The 26,071-nt window shown below is 48.5% G+C and overlaps 2 protein-coding genes across 4 annotated transcripts; both read right to left on the reverse strand.

Annotated features, from left to right (window-relative positions):
* Positions 1 to 617: 617 nt before the first annotated feature.
* Positions 618 to 13,651, reverse strand: YJU2 (YJU2 splicing factor homolog). The gene is made up of 8 exons (XM_053579761.1): positions 13,500 to 13,651; positions 12,004 to 12,104; positions 9,814 to 9,958; positions 7,024 to 7,158; positions 6,185 to 6,366; positions 5,331 to 5,451; positions 3,909 to 4,050; positions 618 to 3,007 (listed from the first exon to the last, which is right to left on the reverse strand). Exons 1-8 carry the CDS (start codon positions 13,521 to 13,523, stop codon positions 2,895 to 2,897), a joined length of 963 nt encoding a protein of 320 aa, XP_053435736.1. The 5' UTR covers positions 13,524 to 13,651; the 3' UTR covers positions 618 to 2,894.
* Positions 13,652 to 15,982: 2,331 nt separating this feature from the next.
* EBI3 (Epstein-Barr virus induced 3) lies at positions 15,983 to 26,044 on the reverse strand. 3 transcript variants are annotated; one of them, XM_053579971.1, is made up of 5 exons: positions 24,887 to 26,044; positions 24,149 to 24,221; positions 21,562 to 21,740; positions 19,048 to 19,205; positions 15,983 to 18,176 (listed from the first exon to the last, which is right to left on the reverse strand). In XM_053579971.1, the coding sequence occupies exons 1-5, from the start codon at positions 24,951 to 24,953 to the stop codon at positions 18,024 to 18,026; spliced, it is 630 nt and encodes a 209-aa protein (XP_053435946.1). In that variant the 5' UTR covers positions 24,954 to 26,044; the 3' UTR covers positions 15,983 to 18,023. The 3 variants fall into 3 exon arrangements, with proteins under 3 accessions (XP_053435946.1, XP_053435938.1, XP_053435936.1); XM_053579963.1 differs by having other exon boundaries at positions 24,149 to 24,269; XM_053579961.1 differs by having other exon boundaries at positions 24,149 to 24,272.
* Positions 26,045 to 26,071: the final 27 nt, after the last annotated feature.

A 26,071-nucleotide genomic window follows, 5' to 3' on the forward strand; every position in this document is an offset into this window, starting at 1 on the left:
CAGGCTTTGTGGAGAAAAAAGTAGTGGTGTGCAGGTAACAACTGGCTCTCTGGCACAGGGACTGATTCATAGCATCTACCAATTTCTGTAGTGTAAATTTTTGTACTGAGGCCAAGTTTCAGCTACCAACATGATGTTAGACAATGTAGGAGATATACACCATCCATTGACTCCTACCAGCTGCCAGTGCAAGCTTAGCTCAGCACACCACTACTATCAGGGCTTCAAAACCAGGATCCCCAACCTTGGAGCTATGATGTGACGTCCTCAAGACCCTACCAGAAAGCCGTGGCGTGATCTTATCCTTCCTAGTCAGGGAAATTGTCATAGAAAAGTAGATCCTAAAAGTGAGGGCTTTTCATCCTCCTAACTTAGATAGTGAAAGACACAAAATCTCATTATCAAAGCCTATGTGTGTGTGTGTGTGTGTGTGTGTGTGAGAGAGAATGGAGAAAAGAGAAGATGGTTGATCAGGCTGTGAAGGAGTCTGATGGGGGTATGAGACTTTCAACTAGAGAATCGTGCAGTGGGAAATAATTATACCAGAATTGAAATGACATCCTTCAAATACCATGAGCTTTGGAATCAGACTGAATGGCCATGTGACCATAATAGTTATCTATTGCTACATAACAATCATCCCAAAACATAGTATACTAACATACATTTATTATCTAATAGTTTCTTTTTTTTTTTTAGAGACAGTCTCACTTTATCGCCCCCGGTAGAGTGCTGTGGTGTCACAGCTCACAGCAACCTACAACTCCTGGGTTCAGGCGATTCTCTTGACTCAGCCTCCAGAGTAGCTGGGACTACAGGCACCTGCCACAACGCCCAGCTATTTTTTGTTGCAGTTTGGCCGTGCCAGGTTCAAACCCGCCACTCTCAGTATATGGGGCTGGTGCCCTACCCACTGAGCCAGAGGCGCTGCCCTATCTAATAGTTTCTGATGTAGGAAATCCAGAATGGGCTAAATTGGGTGGTACTGGCTCAGGGTCTCTCATGAGGTTGTAGTTAAGCTGTTGGCTGGAGCTACCTCACCTGAAGGTTTGAGTGGGGCTGGAGGAGCCACTTCCAAGCTGGCTCCTTCACACGGCTGTTGGTGGGAAGCCTCAGTTCCTCCCCCACTTCTCCATAAGATTGTAAGATTCCTTACAACATGGCCACTGGCTTATCCCAGATTGAGTTGTCCAAGATTGCTTGAGAGAGGTCAAGGAGGAAGCCAAGATGTCTTTCATAACCTAGTCTCAGATGTCACATGATGTCCTCTCCACTAAAGGCACTAAATAGAGTCATTAAATATAGCCTTCACTCCAGGAGAGGGGGATTAGGCTCCACTACCAATTAAAGAGAGGTGTATCAGGATTAGTGCTTGTAGCTCAGTGGTTAGGGCACTGGCCATATATACTGAGGCTGGTGGATTCAAACCCAGCCCGAGCCTGCTAAACAACAATGACAACTACAACAAAAAAAATAGCCAGGCATTATGGTGGGCACCTGTAGTCCCAGCTACTTGGGAAGCTGAGGCGAGAGAATTGCTTAAGCCCAAGAATTTGAGGTTGCTGTGAGCTGTGACGCCATAGTACTCTACCAAGGGTAACATAGTGAGACTCTGTCTCAAAAAAATAATAATAATAAAATGAAATAAAAAATAAGGAGAGGTGTATCAGAGAATTTGTGAACATATATTAAAACCACCACAGCCACCCTGGGCAAGTCACTTTCCCTCTCTGAACCTCAGTTTCTCCCCTGTACAGTGAGTATGCTGGCACTCACCTTACAAGGTGCCACCTTCATATTTCTCCATGAAACAACCAGAGTAACTGTAGGTTTTTAAAAATGTAAATAAGATCATGTCAGTTCTGTTCTTAAAATGCTCACATGACCTTTCATTATTTGCAGAATAAAACCCAAACTCCTCCTTATGGTACACAAGGCCCTGCACGACCTGCCTTGTCCTCTCCCCACCCTCCCCACCTCCATCTCTGCCCCTACTCACTCAGCTGCAGCCACTCAGGCCTCCTCACTGTGCCTCCAACATGCCCAGGTACAGTCCTGCCCCAGGGCCTTTGCACAGACTGTGTCCTCTTCTACTAATGGCAAAGCTGGTGACTTCCACCCTTGGTGAGTATGAACATCCTAGTTCTAGCCCCTTTGAAGGCAAATTTGTAGCATATTTTAAAATGAAGCATATGGAATTCCTTTGAGCCTGCATTTCACAGTGTCCATTCTAAAGCAGTATTCACAGACATTCACAAAGAAGCACCTGTGAGGTGGTTTGTCCTGACATTGTGTGGAGAAGCACAGTAACAGGGACCAAGCCCAGTATCACCAGCAGGGGAAAGCTGACCTCTGGCACAAAGGACTGTGCTGCAAAAGCCCAGCCCCTGGGCTTGGTGCATACGGAGGCAACTATAAACATCTTGGATAACACCTGAACTGCGTGACAGAGCCTTCGCCTCAGACACTGGCAGGGAGAAGACATCCAGGCCAGTTAGGCGGATTCCTTTTATTGGATCCAGACAGTTCCATGGAGGGAAGGGATGGAGTCTGCTGGGGGTGGGTGGGTGTACCCACATGCCCAAAATGTGACCAAGATGTCCAGCAGTGTCCCAGAGAGGACCTTGAAATCACATTGGAAGAAAAGAGATGCTCCAGGGATGCCCCAGCCCTCAGCACAGGGCCAGGTAGGGCAGAAGGGTCAGGGGTCCCTGAGGTGCTGCAGGGCTGGTGTGGGTAGGAGGGAAACTGAGTCCTGGCTAAAGAGCTTGCTGGCTCTGCCAAACTGCTGCTTATCCCTTGCGGATCTGGTCGGTGCCAAGGCTACCTGCCCTGACTACCAGCAACACCGGCCTCCGATGGGCTGAAACTGGTCTTGTGACCCTTGACCTGGCTCAGTTGCTGCCATTGCTGTCATCACTGTCCAGATACACACCCAGCTGGCTCAGGGAGGAGGTGGCAGGTGGTAAGGGCGTAGGGTCAGCTACCTTCCTGCTCTGCAGGGTGCCTGTGGGGAGAGGTGAGAGTCAGCCCACAGCATTCCATCCCAGGAGCCTGGGGTTGGCCATTCTTGCTTATTTGTGAGGCCCAGAGGTAACAGTGTAGGAATGGCCTGGCCCCTCTGGAAGGTACGTGGGGGACCCACTGCAGATTGAGAACCACACATCCTTTCTAGTGGCAACTTCACTTCTGAAAATTGACCTCTGAGAATACCGAGGCTGGCAAAATGCCCCATAGAAAATGGAAATGGCTCAAGGTCCAAGGTCAAACCATACATATGGTGATCAAGAGGAGGTGACCCACCATATACCTGAGTTGTATGGCTTTGGGCACGTGGGTGTACCTCTCTGGGCCTTGGTCTCATCTGACGAATGGGGTAATAATGGCACCAATAACAAGAGCTCATGTATGTCCAAGGCTTGCCGTGAGCCTGACTCTACTGAAAGCGCCTGACATGGCATAGCTCACAGAAAGAACCAAAAGACCAAGCTCTGACCCCACCTGTGAGGTAGATCTTGTTATTCTCTGCATTTTACAGGACAGGAAACTGAGGCAGGGGGTAGGGGTGGTGAAGTCCTGCAACTATAGGAACAGGACAAGCAGGTGGAGGCATAGAGGACCTGGAGACAGTGACTCCACACAAGGGACTTGACATGTTTTCTATACTTCTATATGACTTGGGGTTGAAAAGCACATTCTTGCTCCTTCTATAATTAAAAGAAAAAGAAAAAACCTGCATGCCACCTCCTCTAATGCTGATCAGCCCTGGGCGGGGGTGGGGGTGGGGGTGGGGTGTCATGTCACCCCCCCCACCTATCCCACAAGGCTCCAGGACAGCAGCAGGAGGACTGCTGCCACCTAGGGGCCATGGAATGTGCTGTTCTTGGCTCTAGAAACCGGGAACCTACCTGGTGCCACCTGGCCCTGCCCAGTGTTTTGATCTGCACCTGCCTTTGTCTTCTTCACCACCACCAGGCCAGATAGCCGAGGCCTGCCCAGACTGCTGATGCTCTGCTCCCAGCTCTCCACCCTCCTCTTGGCCTTTGGGGCCTGCGGATGACAGAGGTACATGTAGAAATATCTGGCCCAGATCCAGCCCATCTAGATACCCGGCCCCCACCTCTATGAAGCCAGCCACCAGTGGGATCTTTGCCATCCCCCACTCCCCCTGTTGCATTGACCAAGTTCTCCCCTATTTTAAACTCTTCTTTTTTTTTTTTTTGAGACAGAGCCTCAAGCTGTCGCCCCGGGTAGAGTGCTGTGGCATCACAGCTCACAGCAACCTCCAACTCCTGGGCTCAAGCGATTCTCCTGCCTCCACCTCCCAAGTAGCTGGGACTACAGGCGCCCGCCACAACGCCTGGCTATTTTTTTGGTTGCAGCCATCATTGTCGTTTGGTGGGCCCGGGCTGGATTCGAACCCACCAGCTCAGGTGTATGTGGCTGGTGCTTTAGCCACTTGAGGCACAGGCACCGAGCCTGTGTTAAACTCTTCTATGGCTCCCTACCGCCCAAGGCTTGGTTTTCAAGGCCTCTGCCCATTCACCATCCCACGTACCCACCCTGGCACTTCCTAAATCATACTATGGCTTCTCACCTCCACACCTTTATTTGTGCCATTCCCTTTACTTAGAACACCCTCTCTTCCTTTCATTTGCTTGGTGAACTCTTGCTCATCTCTCAATACCCAATTCAACACCCTCCCCTTTGTAAACCTGCCCTCACAATGAGAGCTGCATGGCCATGCCCTTCATGCCCTCTATTGCCTGTAAACTATGCTAAGCTCACTGATGGCTATGCAGGGCTGAAAACAATATCTGGAACACAGTAAGTGCTCAATAAATGTGTTTGAGCAAATGAGTGAAAAAGGGGGCATCTGCGCTGGGGAAGAGTTAGGGGGAGCAGCCCAACCTCTAGCTCTTCAATCACACCACTGAGGACCCTTTAGTCTGTTTTTTGTTTAAATAGAAGAATCAAGAACCCCTGGATCAAAGTGGCTGTGATGGGGGCCCTACCTTCACCAGCCTGCTATAGGAAGAGAGACAGAGGACAAGGGGACAATCTGTATGAGAGATATGCCAGGGCTTGTGATAGCAGGTGTTATGAAGGCTACCACACCTGGCCATGCCACCTGTTTTTGTAAATAAAGTTTCACTGGCAAATAGCCATGCCTACTTATTTACATATGATGAACGGCTGCATTTGGGCTGCAAGGGCACAGTGGAATAGTTAAGACTCAGGCTGTCTGGTCTTTTAATAAAGAGTTAATACAACCCCTGGCTTGACCTGTCCCCACTTAGAGCCTTGACAACTTAGACAGCCCCACTCACCTCATCCAGGATGGCAGTGGGGCTGGGCCGCAGGGCAGGCCTGGGCGGGGGAGGAACAGCATCATCCTCAGAGTCGGAGTCCTCCAGCAGTCTTCTTTTTCTAGCTTCCTCCAACAAGGCCCTGTGAGAGGGAATGCAGAGGCTCAGGATGTGCTCTGTAGGGAGGATAGTGCCCAGAACAGTCCTGCCGAGGCCTGGGGGCACTTGCTGGACTGACTATACATTCCTGCCTTGAGTGAGCAGGTGGAAGGGAGTGAGGAACTGCATAGGTTACTTCTTCACATTAACTTGGTTAAGCACTTGGATGCTAGAACCAGCCTGTCTGGATTTGAACCTTGCCTCAAGCCTGGATGGGGCCCCACAACTTGCTGACAGCTGGAGCTGCTGGGCTTGAACTGCTCCTACAAATACTGTGGTCTCTGCCAGAGTCCTGGAATCTTAGCACAGGCTGGGAGGCCTTATGACCAGCCCCCACGGAAATCCAGTGTGAGGTCTCTGCAAAGTTTTCTGGGAACACTTCACGCATGTCATCACAGCTCACTGCTGGGGGTAGAGTGCATCCTGCATGACTCTACAGGGAGAGGATTCTGGAAGCTGGGCCTGGCCTCCCCAACTCATTCCATGCACCTTTTCTCTTTACTGACTCTGCTGTGGCCTTTCACTGCCATGAAGCATGACCATGAAGGCAGCCATGTGCTGAGTCACCATGGCTGGGGTGGCCTTGGAGAACATGAGAAAGCAAGGTAGACAGGTGTGGAAAAGGGCTCACTGAGAAGCTGATACTTTGGTGAGCCACGGAAAGACCCAGAAGGAGGGCAATCACGGGCAATGGCTGTGGGGTGGCCTTGACTCACGCTGTCTCCTGCTCATCCTCCTCCTGCTCCTGCTTTTGCCGCTCTTCCTCGGACAGGCGGTGCTGCCGCAGCATGGCCTCAAAGTCTACATGGGCCTGGCGCTGGTTCAGGTCCTTGAGCTCCTGCAGGTTCTCTAGCACCTCCATCTCCAGCTTGGAGTCCTTGGTCCGGTTCTCCAGCACCTGGCAGGTGTGGCAGGGCAGGGCTGAGCACCTGGGGACTGCATCCCACCTAGCCTTGAGGGTCACCCCCACCCTGCCTGGTCTTGTCATTGTGTCTATCTCACAGGGAGAACGAAGTTTGGGGAGGAGGAGTGTCCTGGTCAGCAGCAGAGCAGGGAAGTAAACCCATGGGCAGGGCAGGGTAGGAAGAGTGTGGCTTCAGACTCAGGAGCCCTTCATTTCCACCCTGGCTCCAGCATTAAGCAAAAATAATAAGGAAGAATTAAATATAATATAAAAGACAATCTGAGCACATATCACATACCAGGCCCCAGGCTGAGATGTTTCTAAACATAAACTTCATTAGTCCTTATAATGCCCAATGTTGTTCCTTCACAGGGACTTCCTCTGTCTCTAGACCCAGATAAAAGGGCTTAGACGATAGTTCAGACCTATGTAGATAATCTCCTTTTGCAAGGCCACCAATCTCATCATAGGAGTGAGACCCTCCCAATTCAGTCCTAGGAATGGTGCCACATATGTGCACCAGGAGGAAGGGTCTTGGGTGACATCTTGGAGTTTTACCAACCATGCTGCCCGTTGACCTGAGGCAGGAAGGGTACTGACACAGCCAGTACACACATGTACCTACACACACCCACGTGGGGCTTGACTCACCTTCATGGGGTTGTTGAGCTCCTCGTCCTCCCTTTCTTTCTGTACCCTCTTCTCCTCCTCCTCCAGGAGCTTCTCAGCCTGGAAATTCCGTGTGGCCCCATGCTCCATTGTGTAGTCTGTGTTTTGTGGGTCCGTCTGGGAGGGAAGATGGGCAGACAGACATTAGCCCTTACATCCCTGGGCACTGAAAGCTTCTGCTAAAGCACTGTCAGCAACAGGGGACCCTTTTCTTTCTTTTTTCTTGTCTTATTGCTTTGGCAGGTATGGTTCTTCCTTTATGTAAGAAGGAAGAGTTCTGTCTCCTTCTGTAGAAATGTCCAATTCCCTGGCATGGACTTTAAGACTCTTCTCTACCTGCTCACTGGCTCTAGGCACCCTCCACTCCCTACCCTCAGCATCTGTGTAACAAAAGTCTCCAGGCCTTTGCATATGTTGTAATTTATGCCCTTTTATTTTGTGTGTGCTTGGCAACATCTTTTCTTTGATTATAAACTATATACACAAATATGTATAGAGCATGTTCCTATGTCTTTTTCTTTCTTTTTTTTTTGGTAGAGATAGAGTCTCACTTTATTGCCCTTGGTAGAGTGAGGGGGCATCACACTGCTCACAGCAACATCCAACTCCTGGGCTTAGGCAATTCTCTTGCCTCAGCCTCCCGAGTAGCTGGGACTACAGGCACCCACCATAGCGCCTGGCTATTTTTTTGTTGCAGTTTGGCCGGGGCCGGGTTTGAACCCGCCACCCTTGGTATATGGGGCCGGAGCCCTGCCTACTGAGCCACAGGCACTGCCCGTCTTTTTCTTTTTTTTTAAAGAGACAGGGTCTTGTTCTATTACCCAGACTAGAATGCATGGTACAATTATAGCTCACTACAGCCTTAAACTCCTGGGTTCAAGTGGACATCCCACATCAGACTCCCAAAGCATTGAGATTACAGGTGTCAGCCACCATGACTGGCCAATGCTGCTATTTTTGTTTACTAAATGAAGAGGCTAAATATAACTTGACATCCTGGTTAGATCCTAGAACAGAAAAGGGACATCAGCAAAAAAACTGAAATCTGCATCAAGTCTAGAATTCTGTTAATAGTAACAGTCTAGTTTTGGTTTCTTATTGGAATGGATGTTCTGTGGTTATGTAAGATGCTAACATGAGGGGAAGCTGGTGATAGGTAGGTGGGACCTATCTGTATTATCTTTGCAACTTTTCTGTAAACCTACAAGTATTGTAAAATAACAAGTTTATTATTTATGAAGAGAAAGTGAGAGAGTAATCCCTATGTACATGTGTGCATAGAAATTTTGTTTTTCTTTTGAGACAGTCTCACTTTGTCACCCTCACTAGAGTGCCATGGCATCACATCACAGCTCACAGCAACCTCAAACACTTGGGCTCAAGCGATTCTCTTGCCTCAGCCTCCCAAGTAGCTGGGACTACAGGTACCCGCCATAAAGCCCAGCTATTTTTTATTTATTATTATTATTATGTATGTATTTATTTATTTTTTGAGATAAGAGTCTCAAGCTGTAGCCCTGGGTTGAGTGCTGTGGCGTCACAGCTTATAGCAACCTCCAACTCTTGGACTTAAGCGATTCTCTTGCCTCAGCCTCCCAAATTGCTAAGACTATCAGCACCTGCCACAATGCCCAGCTATTGTTTTTTTTTTGTTGTTGTTATTATTATTTAACATGTGGCTGGCGCCCTAGCTGCTGAGCTACAGGTACTGAGCCCCCCAGCTATTTTTTAGAGATGAGGTCTCACTCTGGGTCAAGCTAGTCTCGAATCTGTGAACTCAGGCAATCCACCTGCCTCAGTCTCCTAAAGTGCTAGGATTACAGGCATGAGCCATTACGCCCAGCCCCAAACCTTATTTTTCAATCAAAGATAAAAGTTCATGACAAAAACAAAAAAAAATATTAAATACAAAAATACTAAAATAGGCAGCGCCTGTGGCTCAGAGGGTAGTGCCCCATATACCGAGGGTGGCAGGTTCAAACAAGCCCCAGCCAAACTGCAACAAAAAAATAGCCAGATGTTGTGGTGGGCGCCTGTAGTCCCAGTTACTCAGGAGGCTGAGGCAAGAGAATCGCCTAAGCCCAGGAATTGTAGGTTGCTGTGAGCTGTGTGATGCCACAGCACTCTACCAAGGGCCATAAAGTGAAACTCTGTCTGTAAAAAAAAAAAACTAAAATAGTATAGTAGTGCAGGAAGAGAAAATTAAAAGTTCTCTTTAAATCCTTAGTGTAACAATAAAAGTAAAAACTGAATTTTTTGGAGGGGGGGAGACAGAGTCTCACTATGTCGCCCTCAGTAGAGTACCATGGCATTACAGCTCACAGAAACCTCAAACTCTTGGGCTTAAGAGATTCTTTTGGCTCAGCCTCCCAAACAGCTGGGACTATAGGCACCTGCCACAACATCCAGCTATTTTTTTTTATTGCAGTTGGTCATTGTTTAGCTGGCCCAGGCCAGGCTCAAACCCGCCACCCTTGGTGCATGTGGCCAGCACTATAACCACTGTGCTGCAGGCACCAAGCCTAAAAGCCTAATTGCTATTGGCTATGTAACATTGCATCGTACTGTAATTTGCTCTTCCAATCCCCCATTATTATACATGTAGGTTATTCCAGTTTTTTGTTTTTATATATGTTGCTATGATCATTCCCTCAAAATCACTATTTCCTCGGGATAAACTGGAAGGGCATTCCCTGGAGGCAGAGGATCTTCACAGGTAATACCCAGGGCCCTCACCTGCAAGGGTGGCTGGGGAAGGAAGGATTGGCCTACCTTGAATGTTATCTCTGCCAGGCAGCGGGTGCACTTAATATAAAAGCGGAAGATGGGAAGGCCCAGATAGACTTCATTCTGCACCGTCTCCTTCCGAGCATTGAACTTCTTTCCCTTATAGATGTACTCTCCACATGTCTTGCACCTGTGGGCAGGATCAACAGATCTGGGCTCTTGGTATTCTGGGTCATACTGGTAGAAGGCTATGGCATCCTGTGAGATTCCCACTTGCTTGCCTGCCTCCAACAATGGGGAGCTCCCTCCCTCACAGAGCTGCCTGCCACACTGTGTGTTTGGATTCCCTCTACCTGGCAGGCTCTTCTCTTCATCCATATCTTCCTGGGTCTTGGTCCAAGTATCAGTTTCTTAGGAAGCAGCCAGACTAGGTGAGATTGCCTGTTATACACTCTCAGACCCAATCCAGCTGCTCATATGGCATCAAGGCCTTATGTGTCCCATGCATGCCACATGTGAATCCACCTGAGCACTGGTAATCTCTACTCCCCATTAGATTCTGGGTTCTATGAGGCTGGGGACTTTGTCCCTGGTGCCCATCATAGAATAGCACAGAGCAGGTGCCAAAAAAAAGCGTATAGAAAGAATAAATGAATGAAGGAAGGAAGGGGAAAGAGAAAGTAGACAGGTCAAGAACAAGTAACCAGGGCGGCGCCCGTGGCTCAGTGAGTAGGGAGCTGGCCCCATATGCCGAGGGTGGCGGGTTCAAACCCAGCCCCGGCCAAACTGCAACAAAAAAATAGCCGGGCGTTGTGGCGGGCGCCTGTAGTCCCAGCTACTCGGGAGGCTGAGGCAAGAGAATCGCGTAAGCCCAAGAGTTAGAGGTTGCTGTGAGCCATGTGACGCCCCGGCACTCTACCCGAGGGCGGTACAGTGAGACTCTGTCTCTACAAAAAAAAAAAAAGAACAAGTAACCATGGATGGAATTACATTGGCCCAAAGGTGCCTTCTGTAGTTAAGAGTATGTAATTCAGGGTGGCGCCTGTGGCTCAGTGAGTAGGGCACCAGCCCCATATACCGAGGGTGGTGGGTTCAAACCCAGCCCTGGCCAAGCTGCAAGAGTATGTAATTCACTTGTAGCTCAGCAGCTAGGGTGCCAGGCACATACACCGAGGCTGGCGAGTTTAAACTTGGCCCAGGCCTACCAAACAACAATGACAACCACAACAAGAAAATAGCTGGGCATTGTGGTGGGTGCCTGTAGTTCCAGCTACTTGGAAGGCTGAGGCAAGAGAATGGCTTAAGCCCAAGAGTTTGAGGTAGCTGTGAGCTGTGATGCCATAGCACTCTATGGGGGGTGACATAGAGAGACTCTGCCTCAAATAAATAAATAAAAAGAAAATAAACTGGAATTTTAAAAAAGTATATAATTCTGATATGCTAAAATGTGAAAAGTGTGGGGTTTAGAATTGGGTGGATGCAGTAATTAATTCCAGAGTACTACAAAGGATAGGATATGAGTGCTGTGAGGGGGAATAATGAAGGCCTCCCAGAGGGATTGAGAGTGGAGCCTCCATGTGGAGGGAGAGGCTTTGCAGGGAGGATTCCTAAGCCTCAAAATAGATATTCTTATGGCTATGAATGCATTTAATTCCTCCAACAAGTCTTAACAGAAGCAACAGCATGTGCAAAGGGCCTGAGATAGGAAGGACCCTGACTGCTAGAGGAGGTGACATGCAGGTACGTGGCCCCATCTCTGTGATCACTTATTTTTTTTTCTTTTTTTTTGAGACAGAGCTTCAAGCTGTCACCCTGGGTACAGTGCCGTGGCATCACAGCTCACAGCAACCTCCAACTCCTGGGCTTAAGTGATTCTCTTGCCTCAGCCTCCCAAGTAGCTGGAACTACAGGTGCCGGCCATAATGCCTGGCTATTTTTTGGTTGTAGTTGTCATTGTTGTTTGGCAGGCCCAGGCTGGATTTGAACCTGCCAGCTCAGGTGTATGTGGCTGGCGCCTTAGCCGCTTGAGCTACAGGTGCCGAGCCTGTGCTCACATTTTTATCATCAAGACCTCGATGCAGGCACTGGTTAGGGGCTCTGATACATTGGGAGCTTAATTTTGAATAGTGATGAGAATGAAGCTTGGAGCAGTATCTGAGCCAGGACCACTGACACTAGGCACTGGTTCCATCAATCACAGCCAGAGTGGAGGGGTCACATGGGGAGGGTGCCCACCTCATGTTGAAGGGTGCCATCAACCGTACCACGTACTGCCGGTCTTTGGGGAGCTTGAGTTTGGGGATCTTTGATGGGTCAAAATCCGGTGGGTAGTATTTCTGTAGAGAGGAAGGAAGCGTTAGGTTGACTTGTTTTCAAAAGCAGGAACTGGCCACGGGGAGAGGGAAGGGACTCTGGGGAGCTGTGTCAGGGAGTCCCCAAGACCACCCCAGGTTCAATAATTTCCAAGGCGGACTCAACACAGATACCTTCATGGCTATGAACAAATTTAATTCACCCAACAAGTCATGACAAGTGTGAAATGCTGTCTACAAGAGAGGCACAGAGAGACCCAGAGTTTTTCTTGGGGGCTGCTCACACAGGCACTCTCTGCTGGTAGGTACCAAGGTTCTAGACTCCCAGAAGAAGAGCTGGGATTCGGTATAAATCATATTGTTGACACAGCTTAAGCACTGACAGCCATTCTCAGGGGAACCATCCTGAAATTCAAGTTGCATGCAGGTCTTTCTAAGGAGAGCAGTTATTCAGGCCTGGTGCAGTAATAACTCTTCTGCATGAGAAGAGTCACAACAAGGGAAGGACACATTTGATTTATGAAAAATATCTGCCACTGTTAGCTGGGCGTTGTGGTAGGTGCCTGTAGTCCCAGATACTTAGGAGGCTGAGGCAAGAGAATCGCTTAAGCCCAAGAGTTTGCTGTGAGCTGTGACACCACAGCATTCTACTGAGGGCGACATAGTGAGACAGAGTGAGACAGAGGGAAAAAAATTAATTATATATATATATATATTCCACTGGAAAACCAAAAAATAAAGTGCTTTGTGTTCTGAGCACCTATTAGGCTCCAGACACTACACAGAGTACTTAATCTACCAGGTCTGGAGGAATCCTTGCAAAGACTCTAAGAGACAACAATGTACTCATTGCACAGAGTCCTGCAGGTTTCAGCTATTCAGGATTCAGTTCCAGGGACATGACTCGGGGAAACTGTGTGGTCTGGTGATGAAGTGCATGGACTAACAGAGCGCCAGTTTTCCCTTGACAGAGTCAGGCACAGGAGTTGCATACAACTGGGGGGAAAGGAACTGCGGGTCACCTACATGACTGGCTAGAGATGACATACGGGGTGGGGATTACAGGAGTCCCGCCCCTGAAGGGGACGGTGTACAAACAAGATTGAGGTGTTTTAAGAAAGCCCCGCCCCCAAGGAAAATGATCGGACCATTCCCTTCACAAAATCCAATCAGGAGAAGTGATTGGGTAAACATCTCAAGCCCTGCCCCCTACATATGACTGGCTACAATCGAGCCCGGAAGGGCAGCTCAGCGAAGGCCCACCCACTAAAGGAGGTGATTGGGAGGGGTTTGGGAAGCCCTGTCCCCGCGGAAGGCCGTTGAGGAAGAAGTAAAAGAGTCCAAGAGAAGATCCCGCCCACTCCCGGAGTTCTCAGATATCCCGCTCCGGTTAAAAATCCCCATTCGCCCAACACTTACATTTAATACTTTTCTCTCGGACATCTTTGCCTTCTAATTGCCTTACAAGCACCAGAGAACTAGTGGCGGTAATTATCGAAAGGCTCCTACCAAATCCTGTACTTCCGTTAACGTCACTGCCTTCAGCCGGTATTATTGGCTACAGGACACACAGCTTGCCTTTTTCATCGTCTGCAATCACCGTCTATCAGGTTGTGAGTGTTGCCTTCTTTCCTCCGGAGTTGCAACATCGGTAGCACGAGATAAAGGTTCCGGGATGCCTTCTGGCGTTGGAAAGCTTTTTTTGTTTTTTTTTTTTTTGTAGAGACAGAGTCTCACTTTATGGCCCTCGGTAGAGTGCCGTGGCCTCACACAGCTCGCAGCAACCTCCAACTCCTGGGCTTAAGCGATTCTCTTGCCTCAGCCTCCCGAGTAGCTGGGACTACAGGCGCCCGCCACAACGCCCGGCTATTTTTTGGTTGCAGTTTGGCCGGGGTCGGGTTTGAACCCACCACCCTCGGTATATGGGGCCGGCGCCTTATCGACTGAGCCACAGGCGCCACCCTGGCGTTGGAAAGTTTTGAGGAGGCGCTGCGCCCCTCAGAAGCGAGCAAAGGCTCCTTAAAACTTGTGGCAAAGCTCACTCCCTGTTGTTTATTCTTTCATTCACCTAAAGTTCATGAAACGCCCGTCCTGTGTGCTGGGCTCTGTGTCTTCAGCTCTCCCAGGAGACTGTGGGCTACACATACGGCAACATAAGAGCACCTTGGACGCCCCGCCCAGGGTTTATCTTCAGTCACAGACATCAACTGAACGATTGATCAGGCTCCAAATACATCTCCCGAACATATACAGTATATCCCAAATGTCCCTCCATTGCCCACCACTGTCTTCCCTTTAAAAATGTCCTAGCCTGTACCTTTCCCAGCCTCCTCCCCTCTCATGAATGTTTGCTCTATGTCAGATATCTTGCTGACAGAAAAGAACCAAACTCTGCAAAATAATTTAAAGAGGTTTATTCTGATCCAAATACATGCGACCATGGCCAAGAGAGCCTTGAGCAAGTGGTCCAATCATGGTTGGGTTACAGTTGGGTTTTATACATTTTAGGGAGACAGGAATTACACTTAAAATAATGAATCAATACATGGAGGGCATACTTTGGTTTGGCCTGAAAAGACAGGCCATCTTGAATCTAGGGGCTTACAAGTTATGGGTGAGTTTAAAGATTGATTTGTAATTGGTTAAAGAAATGAAGTTTTGTCTAAAAGTTTGGAATGTTTTAAGTTAGGAAGCCTGTTAATCAGAGACAAGCCAATGGACATACACTAAGACTCAAGTGATCTGGCTCCGTGCCTGTAACTCAGTGGTTAGAGCACCAGCCACATACAACCAAGCTGGAGGGTTCGAATCCAGCCTGGGCCATCTACAGCCAAAAAATAGCCAGGCATTGTGGCAGGCGCCTAAAGTCCCAGCTACTTGGGAGGCTGGGACAAGAGAATCGCTTAGGCCCAAGAGTTTGAGGTTTCTGTGAGCTGTGACGCCACAGTACTCTACCAAGGGTGACATAGTGAGACTCTGTCTCAAAAAAAAAAAAAAGAAAGAAAGCAAGAAAAGAAGACTCAAGTGATCTAAGTAAATTGATGACTTGTAGAAGAGGTTTAATCTTTGTCTCACAGGCTTATCTGATTTCTCTCATCCTCATGGCTGGCAACTCAGCTTTAAGATTTTTCTGGGGTCCTCTTGGCCAGCAGGGGGTCCATTCCATGGGGAGTCTTAAGATTTTGTTTTAGTTCAAATCACTAACTGGAGGACACATCAGAAGATGAAACATAAAATTCCTGCATTCAAATAAATCATTGTCTGGTGGGACAGATAGACAATAAACAAAAAGGGCAATTGTATGGCGTTACATAACATTTATAGGAAGTCATTGGTTTGGACAGAGTTCCTGCACTAGGCCCAACAGCCCAGACCAAAATGGAGTCACTCATTCTGAATTTCCATGCCACCAAGCTGAAACTATTTTATCTGATCTTCCCAGAAATCAGAAGAGAGAGTGAGAGGGGAGAGAAAAAGAGGAAGAGAAATAAAGAGAAAGAGAAAATAGCCAAATCCCCAACAGGACAGTTTTGGCCAACATGATAAGGAAGCCCCCTCTGCTTTAACTCAAAAAAGTATTCTAAAAGGACCACTTTTTGTTTTCTGTTTCTGCTTTCCTTATTCCTTTTCTGTCTATAAAATCAGCCTCATGGGAACCCTCATTCTATTTTATGTTATGTGGTATTACCTAATACCACTGTTCAGCTTATGGGAACCCTCATTCTGTTTTATGGAATGTGGTGTTATCTGATTCTAGAATCACAAAGAAAATCCAGTTAAGACCTTTAAACTAAATTTGTTGTGATTTTGTCTTTTGACCATGAAGTGGGATGGGAAATGGCGACTTTAGGTGGTGTATGAGGCTCCTATGACCACTGTATCAAAGAACCAACAGCTCAGTGTCTGAAAACAACACACATTTATTATAGCTCTGCAGGTCAGAAGTCCAAAATGGATGGGCAGGACTGGCTGTTTCCTCTGGAGGCTCTAAGGGAGAGTCTGTTTCCTTGACTTTTCCAGCTTCTGGAGCTGCCTGTATCTCTTGGCTTGTGGCTCTTCCATCATCTTCAGAACCAGGAGTAGCCAGTCAAGTCTTTCTCAAATTGCATCACTCCAGCCTCTGGTTTCTTTATCTTTGTTTTTGTTTTTGTTTTTGCAGTTTTTGGCCGGGCCAGGTTTGAACCCGCCACCTCCGGTATATGGGGCTGGCACCCTACTCCTTTGAGCCACAGGCGCCACCCTGGTTCCTTTATCATTTTTCCTTCTATCTCTAACTCTGCTCTGACCCTCTATCTCCATCTTATAAGAATCCTTGTGATTATATTGGGCCCACTCCCATGACTCGGGCTAGTTCCCCTTCATTTTCTTTTTTGAGACAGAGTCTCATTATGTTGCCCTCGGTAGAGTCCCATGGCGTCACAGCTCACAACAACCTCCAACTCTCGGGTTTAAGCAATTCTCTTGCCTCAGCCTCCCAAGTAGCTGGGACTACAGGTGCCCACCACAATGCCCGGATATTTTTTGTTGCAGTTGTGATTGTTTTAGCTGGCCTGGGCTGAGTTCGAACCCGCCAACTTTGGCATATATGGCTGGCACCATAACCACTGTGCTATAGGTGCTGAGCCCCCTTCATTTTCATTAATTTTTCTTTTTGTTCTCTTCCTTTTAAAAACAATGTTAATAGATTTAAGGGGTAGATGTTAAATTCCACTATTCACACATGTACTGTCCAATGGTGGGGTCTGGCCTTTAGATGTACCCATCACCCAAGTGGTGTATAGTGTATTTTCATTAATTTAATATCTTTAATCTTTAAGGATCCTCAAGATTCTTAATGTGATCACACCCACCAAGCCTCTTTTGCAGTGTTCTAGACCACATTGATGGGTTCTGGAGATTAGAATGTAGAGATCCTGGGGGGGACCCACAGATAGAGTAGTGAGGGAAGGAGAGGTGGACTTTGAGTTGAGGCCCAAGTGAAACCCACAGACATATCCACGGATTTTTCTCTAATCTTCAAGGCCTGCCTGGCTAGCTCCCTCCTCAGACAAATCTTCCCACACCCTTCTTGTCTTGTGTCTAATGAGGCTCACAGTTGGGCACTTCCTGAGGAAGTAGAGGAACCAAACTGATAAACTGAGTGGAGTCTACTGCCACATTGCATGTGGAACCCTCGGCACCCTGCCCTGATTTCTCAAACTGGTCCAGCCCTGACCCCATGGGAGTGGGGATTTGTTGTGTCTATGTCCACTCTGGGTCTCTTTGGAATGAAGGGAGGGGTCCACTCTGGGTCTCTTCTGAATGAAGGGAGGGGTCCTGATTCCAACAATAAATTTTGAGACAGTATCTCACTCTGTCATCCAGGCTGAAGTGCAATTGTGTCATCATAGCTCACTGCAGCCTCAAACTCCTGAGCTCAAGCTATCCTCCTGCCTCAGCCTTCCAAATAGCTGGGACTACAGGAACACCTTGCTAATTTTTCTTATTTTTTGTAGAGATGGGGGTTTCACTATTGCTCAGGCTGGTCTTAAACGCCTAGCCTCAAGTGATCCTCCTGCCTTGGCCTCTCAAAATGTTGGGATTACAAGTACAAACCATTGTACCTGGCCAACGATGATTCTTCTTTAATTAAAATTGTAAGATTCTTTTCTTAAATACCTCACACCCACAATTCACTAGCCCTGCACTATGGTTAAAGTGGAAAGCACACCCCCATTTTGCAGAAGGGGAAACTGAGCCCAGAAGGGTGAAGTCTGTCACCTGAGGTTGCCCAGCAGCTCAGCAGCAGCAAAGCCAGGACTCCAGCCCAAGCCAAGCAGGCTTAAGTCAGGCAGATCCCATCCACTCTCAAATCACGGGCAGCAGGGCTGGGAGCTTTAGGGCTCTAGGGAGCTGTAGGGAGCTACCCCAGCCTAGCCCTCTTTGGGGGCACTGGGAACCCCACTAGTCATGCAGCATCACAAGGGTGATTGCGGGGAGGCTCCAGTCACTTGACTCTCCATAGTTAGTGAGATCCTCAGCAGCCACCTGGACGAAATACCTGGCTTGAGATCGCACAGACTTGAGGGTGAAAGACGTGGCTTCAATGGGCCCCACCTGAGAGCACAGAGAAGGTTGGATCACCATAATGAGAAGACTGGGATCGGGCACTTTGCATTGCATAGAACCACATATCTGAGCCTTCCCTACTGTGGGCTCTGCTGCAGGCCTCGGGTCACAATTCCCCATCCCAAACAGCATGACAGGCCCTTCCCCATCCCAGCTCTCAAGATCTCAGTGCTTGACCCCAAAGCCACCCAGAGATCCTTCCTGAACCATACCAGCCCCTGTGTATGTTTCACCTTAGAGGGTTGAGCCAGGACTCTGGGATAGGACTCAATGCCTCTCTTCCCCAGGCCCCACTGCATTAATCATTAATCATCCTTTTTTTTTGAGACAAGATCTCACTCGGACCCTGTTTCCATAAGGCTGTAGTGCAGTGGCATCATCATAACTCTCTGCAGCCTCAGTCTCCTGGGCTCAAGGGATCCCCTAGCCGCCCAAGTAGCTGGGACTACAGGTGCCCCCCACAATGCCTAGATAGTTTTTCTATTTTTGGTAGAGATTGGGTCTCATTATGTTTCCAGGCCTGATCTTTAACTCCTGAGCTTAGGCAATATACTCCCACTTTGGCCTCCCAAATTGCTTTGATTATAGGTGTGAGCCACCACACCAAGCCTGCTTATTGATGGCCATATGGGTTATTGCCATTTGGGAGCTATTATGAATCATGGTTCTGTTTTGAGTCCCTGCTCACCATTCTTTTGGGTAGATAGCCAGAAGTGGAATTGTTGGGCTGCCTTTATGTAACACTCCAGGAATCCCAAGCTGTGTGTGAGGTCCCAGCACACCTGCTGGGCTTTGTATGAGCCATTCATTCTACACTTTACCAGGTGCCATCCTTCCCACCTCCCCACAACCTCCTCACCTGACGAAAGCGGCCAGTTCCATGCCTCTTGTAGCGAATCTTGTATTTGAGTAAGAAGATCTCTGGAAAGGGCCAGGACCGGGGAGGCTCCCACCTCACCTGCAGCTGCTGTCCAGGTAGGGGCCACAGGTGCACACCTTCTGGAGGGTCAGGCTTGACTAATGACAAGCAGGAAACAGGGTCAGGGGATGGAAAGTTGATGTATTTCATTCATTCACCTAACAAATATTTATTTATAGCCTACTTCATGGCTGGTGCTGTCCCAGACAGAAGACACAGCCGTGACCAAGACTTATCACCCTTGTTCTCATGGAGCTCACAGTCCCTCAGGGAGAAGGCAAGAAATAAGCAACAAATCCATAGGTCATCCCAGAGTAGGGAAGAAGGATAAGGAGTGTAAGGATGGGAGTCGGTTGCTATTTTTTTTTTTTTTTTTTTGTAGAGACAGAGTCTCACTTTATGGCCCTCGGTAGAGTGCCGTGGCCTCGCACAGCTCACAGCAACCTCCAACTCCTGGGCTTAAGCGATTCTCTTGCTTCAGCCTCCCGAGTAGCTGGGACTACAGGTGCCCGCCACAACGCCCGGCTATTTTTTGGTTGCAGTTTGGCCAGGGCTGGGTTTGAACCCGCCACCCTCGGTATATGGGGCCGGCGCCTTACTGGCTGAGCCACAGGTGCCGCCCTATTTATTTTTTTTTGAGATTTAATTCACAAATCATAACACTCACCATTTTAAAGTATACAATTCTATGGTATTTTGCACATTCACAAAGTTGTGCAACTGTCAGGACTGTCTAATTCTAGAATATTCTATCACTTCAAAAATTAACCCCATCCCCATTAGAAGTCATTCCACCTCCACCTCCCCAGCCCCTGACAACCATGAATCCACTTCCTATCACTGTGGATCTGCCTGTTCTGGACATTTCACATAAATGGAATCTCACACTGTGTCCTTCTGTGTCTGGTTTCTCTCACCGAACAAGACATCCTCAAGGTCCATCCACATTGTGCCCTGTGTCAGAGCCTCATTCCTTTTCATGGTGGAGTGATATTCCCATGTGTGGATGACCATATGTGTTTAATCCTTCCTTCGTTGATGGACACTTGGGTTGTCTCCACCTTTTTTCTTATTTTTTATGGAGACGGGGACTTCACTATTGCTCAGTACACCTGCTATAGACATGGGTGTACAACCTTTGTGTGGATAAATATTTTCATTTCTCTCATGCATGTACCCACAAATAGAATCACTGAGTTACATGGTATCTCCATGTTTAACTCTTTGAGGGATTGCTAGACTGTTTTTACTAACCACCAGCAACATATGAGTGTTTTTTTGTGTTTTTTTTTTTGTAGAGACAGAGTCTCACTGTACCGCCCTCGGGTAGAGTGCTGTGGCGTTACACGGCTCACAGCAACCTCTAACTCTTGGGCTTACACGATTCTCTTGCCTCAGCCTCCCGAGCAGCTGGGACTACAGGCGCCCGCCACAACGCCCGGCTATTTTTTTGTTGCAGTTTGGCCGGGGCTGGGTTTGAACCTGCCACCCTCGGCATATGGGGCCGGCGCCCTACTCACTGAGCCACAGGCGCCGCCCGTTTTTTTTTTTTTTTTTTTGAGATAGGGTCTCACTCTGTTGCCTCAGGCTAGAGAGCCTTAGTATTAGCCTAATTCACAGTAGCCTCAAACTCTTGGGCTCAAGTGATCCTCCTGCCTCAGCCTCTAAGTAGTTGGAACTAAAGGCACCCGTCACATGCCCAACTAATTTTGATGTTTTCAGTAGAGACAGGGTCTTGCTTTTGCTCAGGTTGGTCTTGAATTCTGAGCTCAAGCAATCCACCTGCTTCAGCCTTCCAGAGTGCTAGGATTACAGGCATGAGCTACCACATCTGGCCAGGGTTTGCAATTTTTCAAATGTACTAAAGGAGTCCTTAGTAAGGAGGTGACGCCTGAGTCAAGACTAAAGGAGGTAAAAGAACAGATGTAGGGATATCTAGGGGAAGGGTATTCCAGGCAGAGGGAATAGCCCACACAAAGACCCTGAGGCAGGACTGCCCCTAGAGTGTTGGAGGCACAGGGAGGCCCATTTGGCTGGAGCAGAGGGAGGAGGGGGAAAAGAGAGGAGGAGAGGGAAGGAGGGGACAGTGCAGGTAATGCAGGGCCTTGTGGGTCTCAGGGAGGACTTGAGTTTTGAACTTGAGGGAGGCAGGGGCCATGGAGGGCTGTGGGCAGAGGAGGGATGGGCCCTGACTCACGTGCTCACAGGCATGCCCTCTGGAGGGTGCTATGGGTAGGGGGGTGAGGGCAGGAGAACCAGGGAGAAGGGGATAGGTTGGTCCAGGTAGGAGATGCTGGGGCATACCTGGCAGAGGCAGAAGAATGGAAAGAATATGTCACATTTTGATACACTGCAAAGGTGGCTCCACAGAACTGGATGACTGGTGGGAAGCGAATGGGGGAGGCAAGGGTGAAAAGAGAAGAGCAGGAAGGGCTGGCAGCCACCCCCACTCACTGATGTGCTCTGCAATGAAGGGCAAGAAGCTGCTGCTGGTGCCCCAGGGGTGGACAGCAGTGATGTTGAGCATGTAGGGTACCATGGAGAACAGCTGGATGTCTGGGATGGAGCATCTGGAGGCCTCGGGTGTCAGCTGGAGGCAGGGACGGCTCTCCCCCTGGGCAGCTACTCCAAGCCTGCACATGGGGTGCACACTCTGAGGATCATGGGGAATATCTCTGGCCTCAGCATCTCCTGCTGGCCAGGCCTGTCCCTGGAACCCAAGTGAGAGGTAGGAAGAGGTGGGAGCAGCCCTGGAGAGGGGTCCTGCCGCTGGCAGCTGTGTCACCCCAGAATAAGAGTCATGGGCCCCAATATCACAGAGTCCTCAATGACCTGGGGTTGGGGGCCACAGGCCACAGATATGCTGGGGTCCTGAGTGCTAATTGTTTCTGGGAAGCCAACATTCCAGAGCCCTATGGGTCCATACACAGACTCTGGGATCTGACATAATCAGATTCTCTTGATTTCTTAGGCCCCTAACTGTCAAGACTTCAGAATATCAAGACACTAGGCTCAGCACCATTTTGCAGAATTTTCTGAAAGCTTCACAATGTTCTGCGTTCAGCCTTATACCCGGTAGTAAAAATGAGCCACATGTCACTGTTGAGCACTTGAACCTGACCAGTCCATGGAGTGTGACTTTTTAATTTGTCTCATCTAAATTTATAAATGAAATCTAAAGTTTTCTTAGATCAGAAGACTTGGAAGAAGTTGTTTGGAACAACTTTGAGGGTATGATCTACATCAACAGCAAATGTTTTGAAACCTAAACACAGATCCAATATTGCTGACAAAAATGTAGCATCTAAATAGAAATTGCTGTATATGTAAAATACACAAAATATCAAAAAAATGTAAAATTGTCTCATTAATTTTTTAAAATGACTACATGTTGAAATGGTAATATTTTGGGTAAGCATATCACACGATATTAAATTAACATATATTGTAAATAATATATAACATATCATTATATGGCCTGTGGCTCAGTGGGTAGGGTGCTGGCCCCATATACCAAGGGTGGCAGGTTCAACCCCAGCCCTGGCTAAACTGCAACAAAAAATAGCTGGGCACAAAAAATAGCTGGGCATTGTGGCAGATGCCTATAGTCCCAGCTACTTGGTAGGCTGAGGCAAGAGAATCATCTAAGCCCAGGAGAAGGAGGTTGCTGTGGGCCATGATGCCACAGCACTCTACCCAGGGTGATAAAGTGAGACTCTGTCTCTAAAAAAAAAAATTATTTATTATATGTTTGTTTATTTATTTATTTATTTTTTGAGATAGAGTCTCACTTTTTTTTTTTTTTTTTTTGTAGAGACAGAGTCTCACTTTATGGCCCTCAGTAGAGTGCCGTGGCCTCACACAGCTCACAGCAACCTCCAACTCCTGGGCTTAAGCAATTCTCTTGCCTCAGCCTCCCGAGTAGCTGGGACTACAGGCGCCCGCCACAACGCCCGGCTATTTTTTGGTTGCAGTTTGGCTGGGGCCGGGTTTGAACCCGCCACCCTCGGTATATGGGGCCGGCGCCCTACCGACTGAGCCACAGGCGCCGCCCAAGTCTCACTTTTTTTTTTTTTTTTAATTTGCCGTGGCGTCACAGCTCACAACAATGTCAAACTCCTGGGCTCAAGTGATTCTCTTGCCTCAGCCTCCTAAGTAGCTGGGACTACAGGCACCCACAATGCCCAGCTATTTATAGAGATGAAATCTCACTCTGGCTCAGGCTGGTCTCCAATCCACCTGCCTCGGCCTCCCAGAGTGCTAGGATTACAGCCGTGAGCCACTGCACACAGCCTATTTATTTATTTTTACAGACAGGATCTCAAACTCTAAGACTGGCTTGGCACCTGTAGCACAGTGGTTATGGTGCCAGCCACATACACCGAGGTTGGCGGGTTCAAACCCGGCTCGGGCCAGCTAAACAATGACAACTGCAACAAAAAATAGTTGGGTGTTGTGGTGAGCACCTGTAGTCCCAGCTACTTGGGAGACTGAGGCAAGAGAATTGCTTAAGCCCAAGAGTTTCAGGTTGCCATGAGCTGTGACACCACAACACTCTACGGAGGGTGACATAGTGAGACTCTCAAAACAAACAAACAAAAAACCCTCTAAGGCTCAAATAATCTTCCCCTTCAGCCTCCCAAATAACTAAAATTTCAGGTTATATAATTTAAATATATAAATTAATGACAAAGATACAAACGTTAACTTAAATTTCATTAAATGATCTTAAATGATATATATTCAGATTATTTAGATATTATTTCAATAAAACATTAAAATTAATTTCATCCCTATCTTTATCTCATTTTCATATGAATACTAGAAAGTTTTAAGCCACAGACGTGGTTTCCAGTGTGTGCATAATAAGTGATATGTCATTTTAGGAAGTATATTTCCCAAGGACAGAAATAGAATCCCAAAGGTTTGGGGTTCAGGATATCTGGGTCAACAGATTTCCTGACCCAAGGGCTTTTAGGACCAGAGTTCTAGACTTTCTGGGAAGCCCAGTGTCCCCACAGTCCCTTCTGGGCCCTCTGACCTGTATGTGGCAATGAAGGACACGGGCCTGGTGGAGTTTAGAGCTGGTGGCAGGGTCCAGGAGCAATCCACTGCTATCGGGTACCGAGGGGCTCGGCAGTACACCCTGGGCAGGGTCAGAGCTGCTGAGACCCCCCGGGGAGGAAAAGAAATGTGAGTGTGAGCATCTCATATATGGATCATCACAGCCCCACCCTAGATCAGCCCTGCCACATTGCCAGCCAGCACCAGGTACACAGGAGGTACCTGGGAAAGGTGCATGGAATGAATGAATACAGGAACAAAAGGCACCAACATCATCTCTCCCTCCCACAACAATGCACTAAGGTGAGAAGTATTAGCCCATTTTCCTGATGTGAAATCTGAGGTTGAAAGAGCCATAGAGGGGAACCCAGGTAGGAAAGAGAGGGTTAATGCAGCCCCTTTTTGTAAGTTTTGTCTTGAAGCACAGGGATGTGTTCTCTATTTCAGGGTCTATTCTATTTGAATAGATCCAACTCAAACCCATTTCTGCATCTATACAGGTCTGCCAGTATTTCCAGGCTATGTCTGCCACTTCTTGGCTTCACCTCTCTGTACCTCAGTTTTCCCACCCACACTATGAGAATGTGACCCCAGTGGGCACACAAGAGACATGTGAACTCCCACCCTAGACATGATCCAAGGCAGAAGGTCAAGTTCCAGTCCCCTAATCATGTCCCTCTGCCTGGGGACCCCAATCCCCAGGGGTCCCACATACCTTCCTTTCCATGGTTGGCCATGCAGCTGGACCAGAGGACCAGGGCCAGAAAGAGCCTTGGGGTCATGGCTGTAGCCAGCTCTGCTTTCAGGAGCTGGGGTGGGGATAGTCCTGGGAGACTCACGGATTAAGGCAGGAGGCAAGGACTTGAGATCCACCCAGGAGGGCGGGTTCCTGGGGCTCATGGAGAGATGAGCAAGGTGGCAGCCCCCAGCTCTGCACCCATCACCCTGGATACGGAAGGCCCCGATGGTGGGGGTAGGGAGGAAGAGGCCACAAAAGGGAGAAGTGCAGACCTCTGGCCTTCCCCAGCCCCACGGGGCCACCAGCCCTTCCTTCCGGCTGCAGTCCCTGAGGGGAATCCCCAGGAAGGACAACTAGGACAAGGAGGACAACAGAAACCAAGATGGGGAAAGGAGAGACAGAGAGATGCAGAGAGGGAGAGGCAGAGGGAGAGACACAGGGAGGAGGGAGACATGGACAGAGGCAAAAACAGCAAGAACGGGACAAAGATGGAGATCAAGAGATAGAGATGGAGACAGGAAAGTTGAGCTACAGACAGAAGAGAGAGACAGAGACAGGAAGGGGAGAGACACAGGGATCTGGGGAGGGAGGGGAAGAGAGGGAGAGAGACAAGGGAAGGCAGAGACTCAGACAGACAGACCGAGTTGGATAGAACAAGAGACAGGAGAAGAGAGACAGGGACAAAGATCCAAAGACAAAGAAAGATAGGGGCCCAGAGGCACCCAGGCGCAGACTGAGAGGAGACACTCACTGACCACTGAGATGGACATGGAAGGACCCCTCCGTGTCTTGGCCACAGGGACTCAGAGAACACAGACCCAGGGAAGCAGCTGCCACTGTGGATAACAGTGAGCACCTACTAGGCGTAATGCTTGCCCTGGACACCCACGGAAACCCCCAGGGACAGGCAAGACACCACTGGGGATTCCCAGCCACACTCCTGCCTCCCCTCCAGAAACTAGAAAGTACCCAGAATCCACTGGGGATTTTGGGGGATTTGCCAAGGGGCAGAGAAAGGTTGGGGAGGACATGTCCCACTAGGGGTAGGTTTGGGATTAGGAGGTGAATTAAGAAGTGCAAGTGCAGGCTCAGATCTTGTCGTTCATTTGACATTTTGACATTTTTTGGCAGCCATTTTGCCTTTTAAAGATATTGGATTCA

Source organism: Nycticebus coucang, chromosome 2 (assembly GCF_027406575.1).
Source record: "Nycticebus coucang isolate mNycCou1 chromosome 2, mNycCou1.pri, whole genome shotgun sequence".
NCBI classification, from domain to species: Eukaryota; Metazoa; Chordata; class Mammalia; order Primates; family Lorisidae; genus Nycticebus; species Nycticebus coucang.

Excerpts from the sequence above, each read along its gene's own strand:
- EBI3 (XM_053579961.1), bottom strand. The coding sequence starts at position 24,953 with ATGACCCCAAGGCTCTTTCTGGCCCTGGTCCTCTGGTCCAGCTGCATG. Across the intron at positions 24,273-24,886 it reads GGCCAACCATGGAAAGGAAG|CAGCTCTGACCCTGCCCAGG; the intron begins GTATGTGGGACC and ends GGGGGGTCTCAG. Across the intron at positions 18,177-19,047 it reads GAACTGGCCGCTTTCGTCAG|GTGGGGCCCATTGAAGCCAC; the intron begins GTGAGGAGGTTG and ends CTGTGCTCTCAG.
- YJU2 (XM_053579761.1), bottom strand. The coding sequence starts at position 13,523 with ATGTCCGAGAGAAAAGTATTAAAT. Across the intron at positions 6,367-7,023 it reads AGCTCAACAACCCCATGAAG|GTGCTGGAGAACCGGACCAA; the intron begins GTGAGTCAAGCC and ends CACACCTGCCAG. Across the intron at positions 3,008-3,908 it reads GCAGGGCCAGGTGGCACCAG|GCACCCTGCAGAGCAGGAAG; the intron begins GTAGGTTCCCGG and ends CTCTCCCCACAG.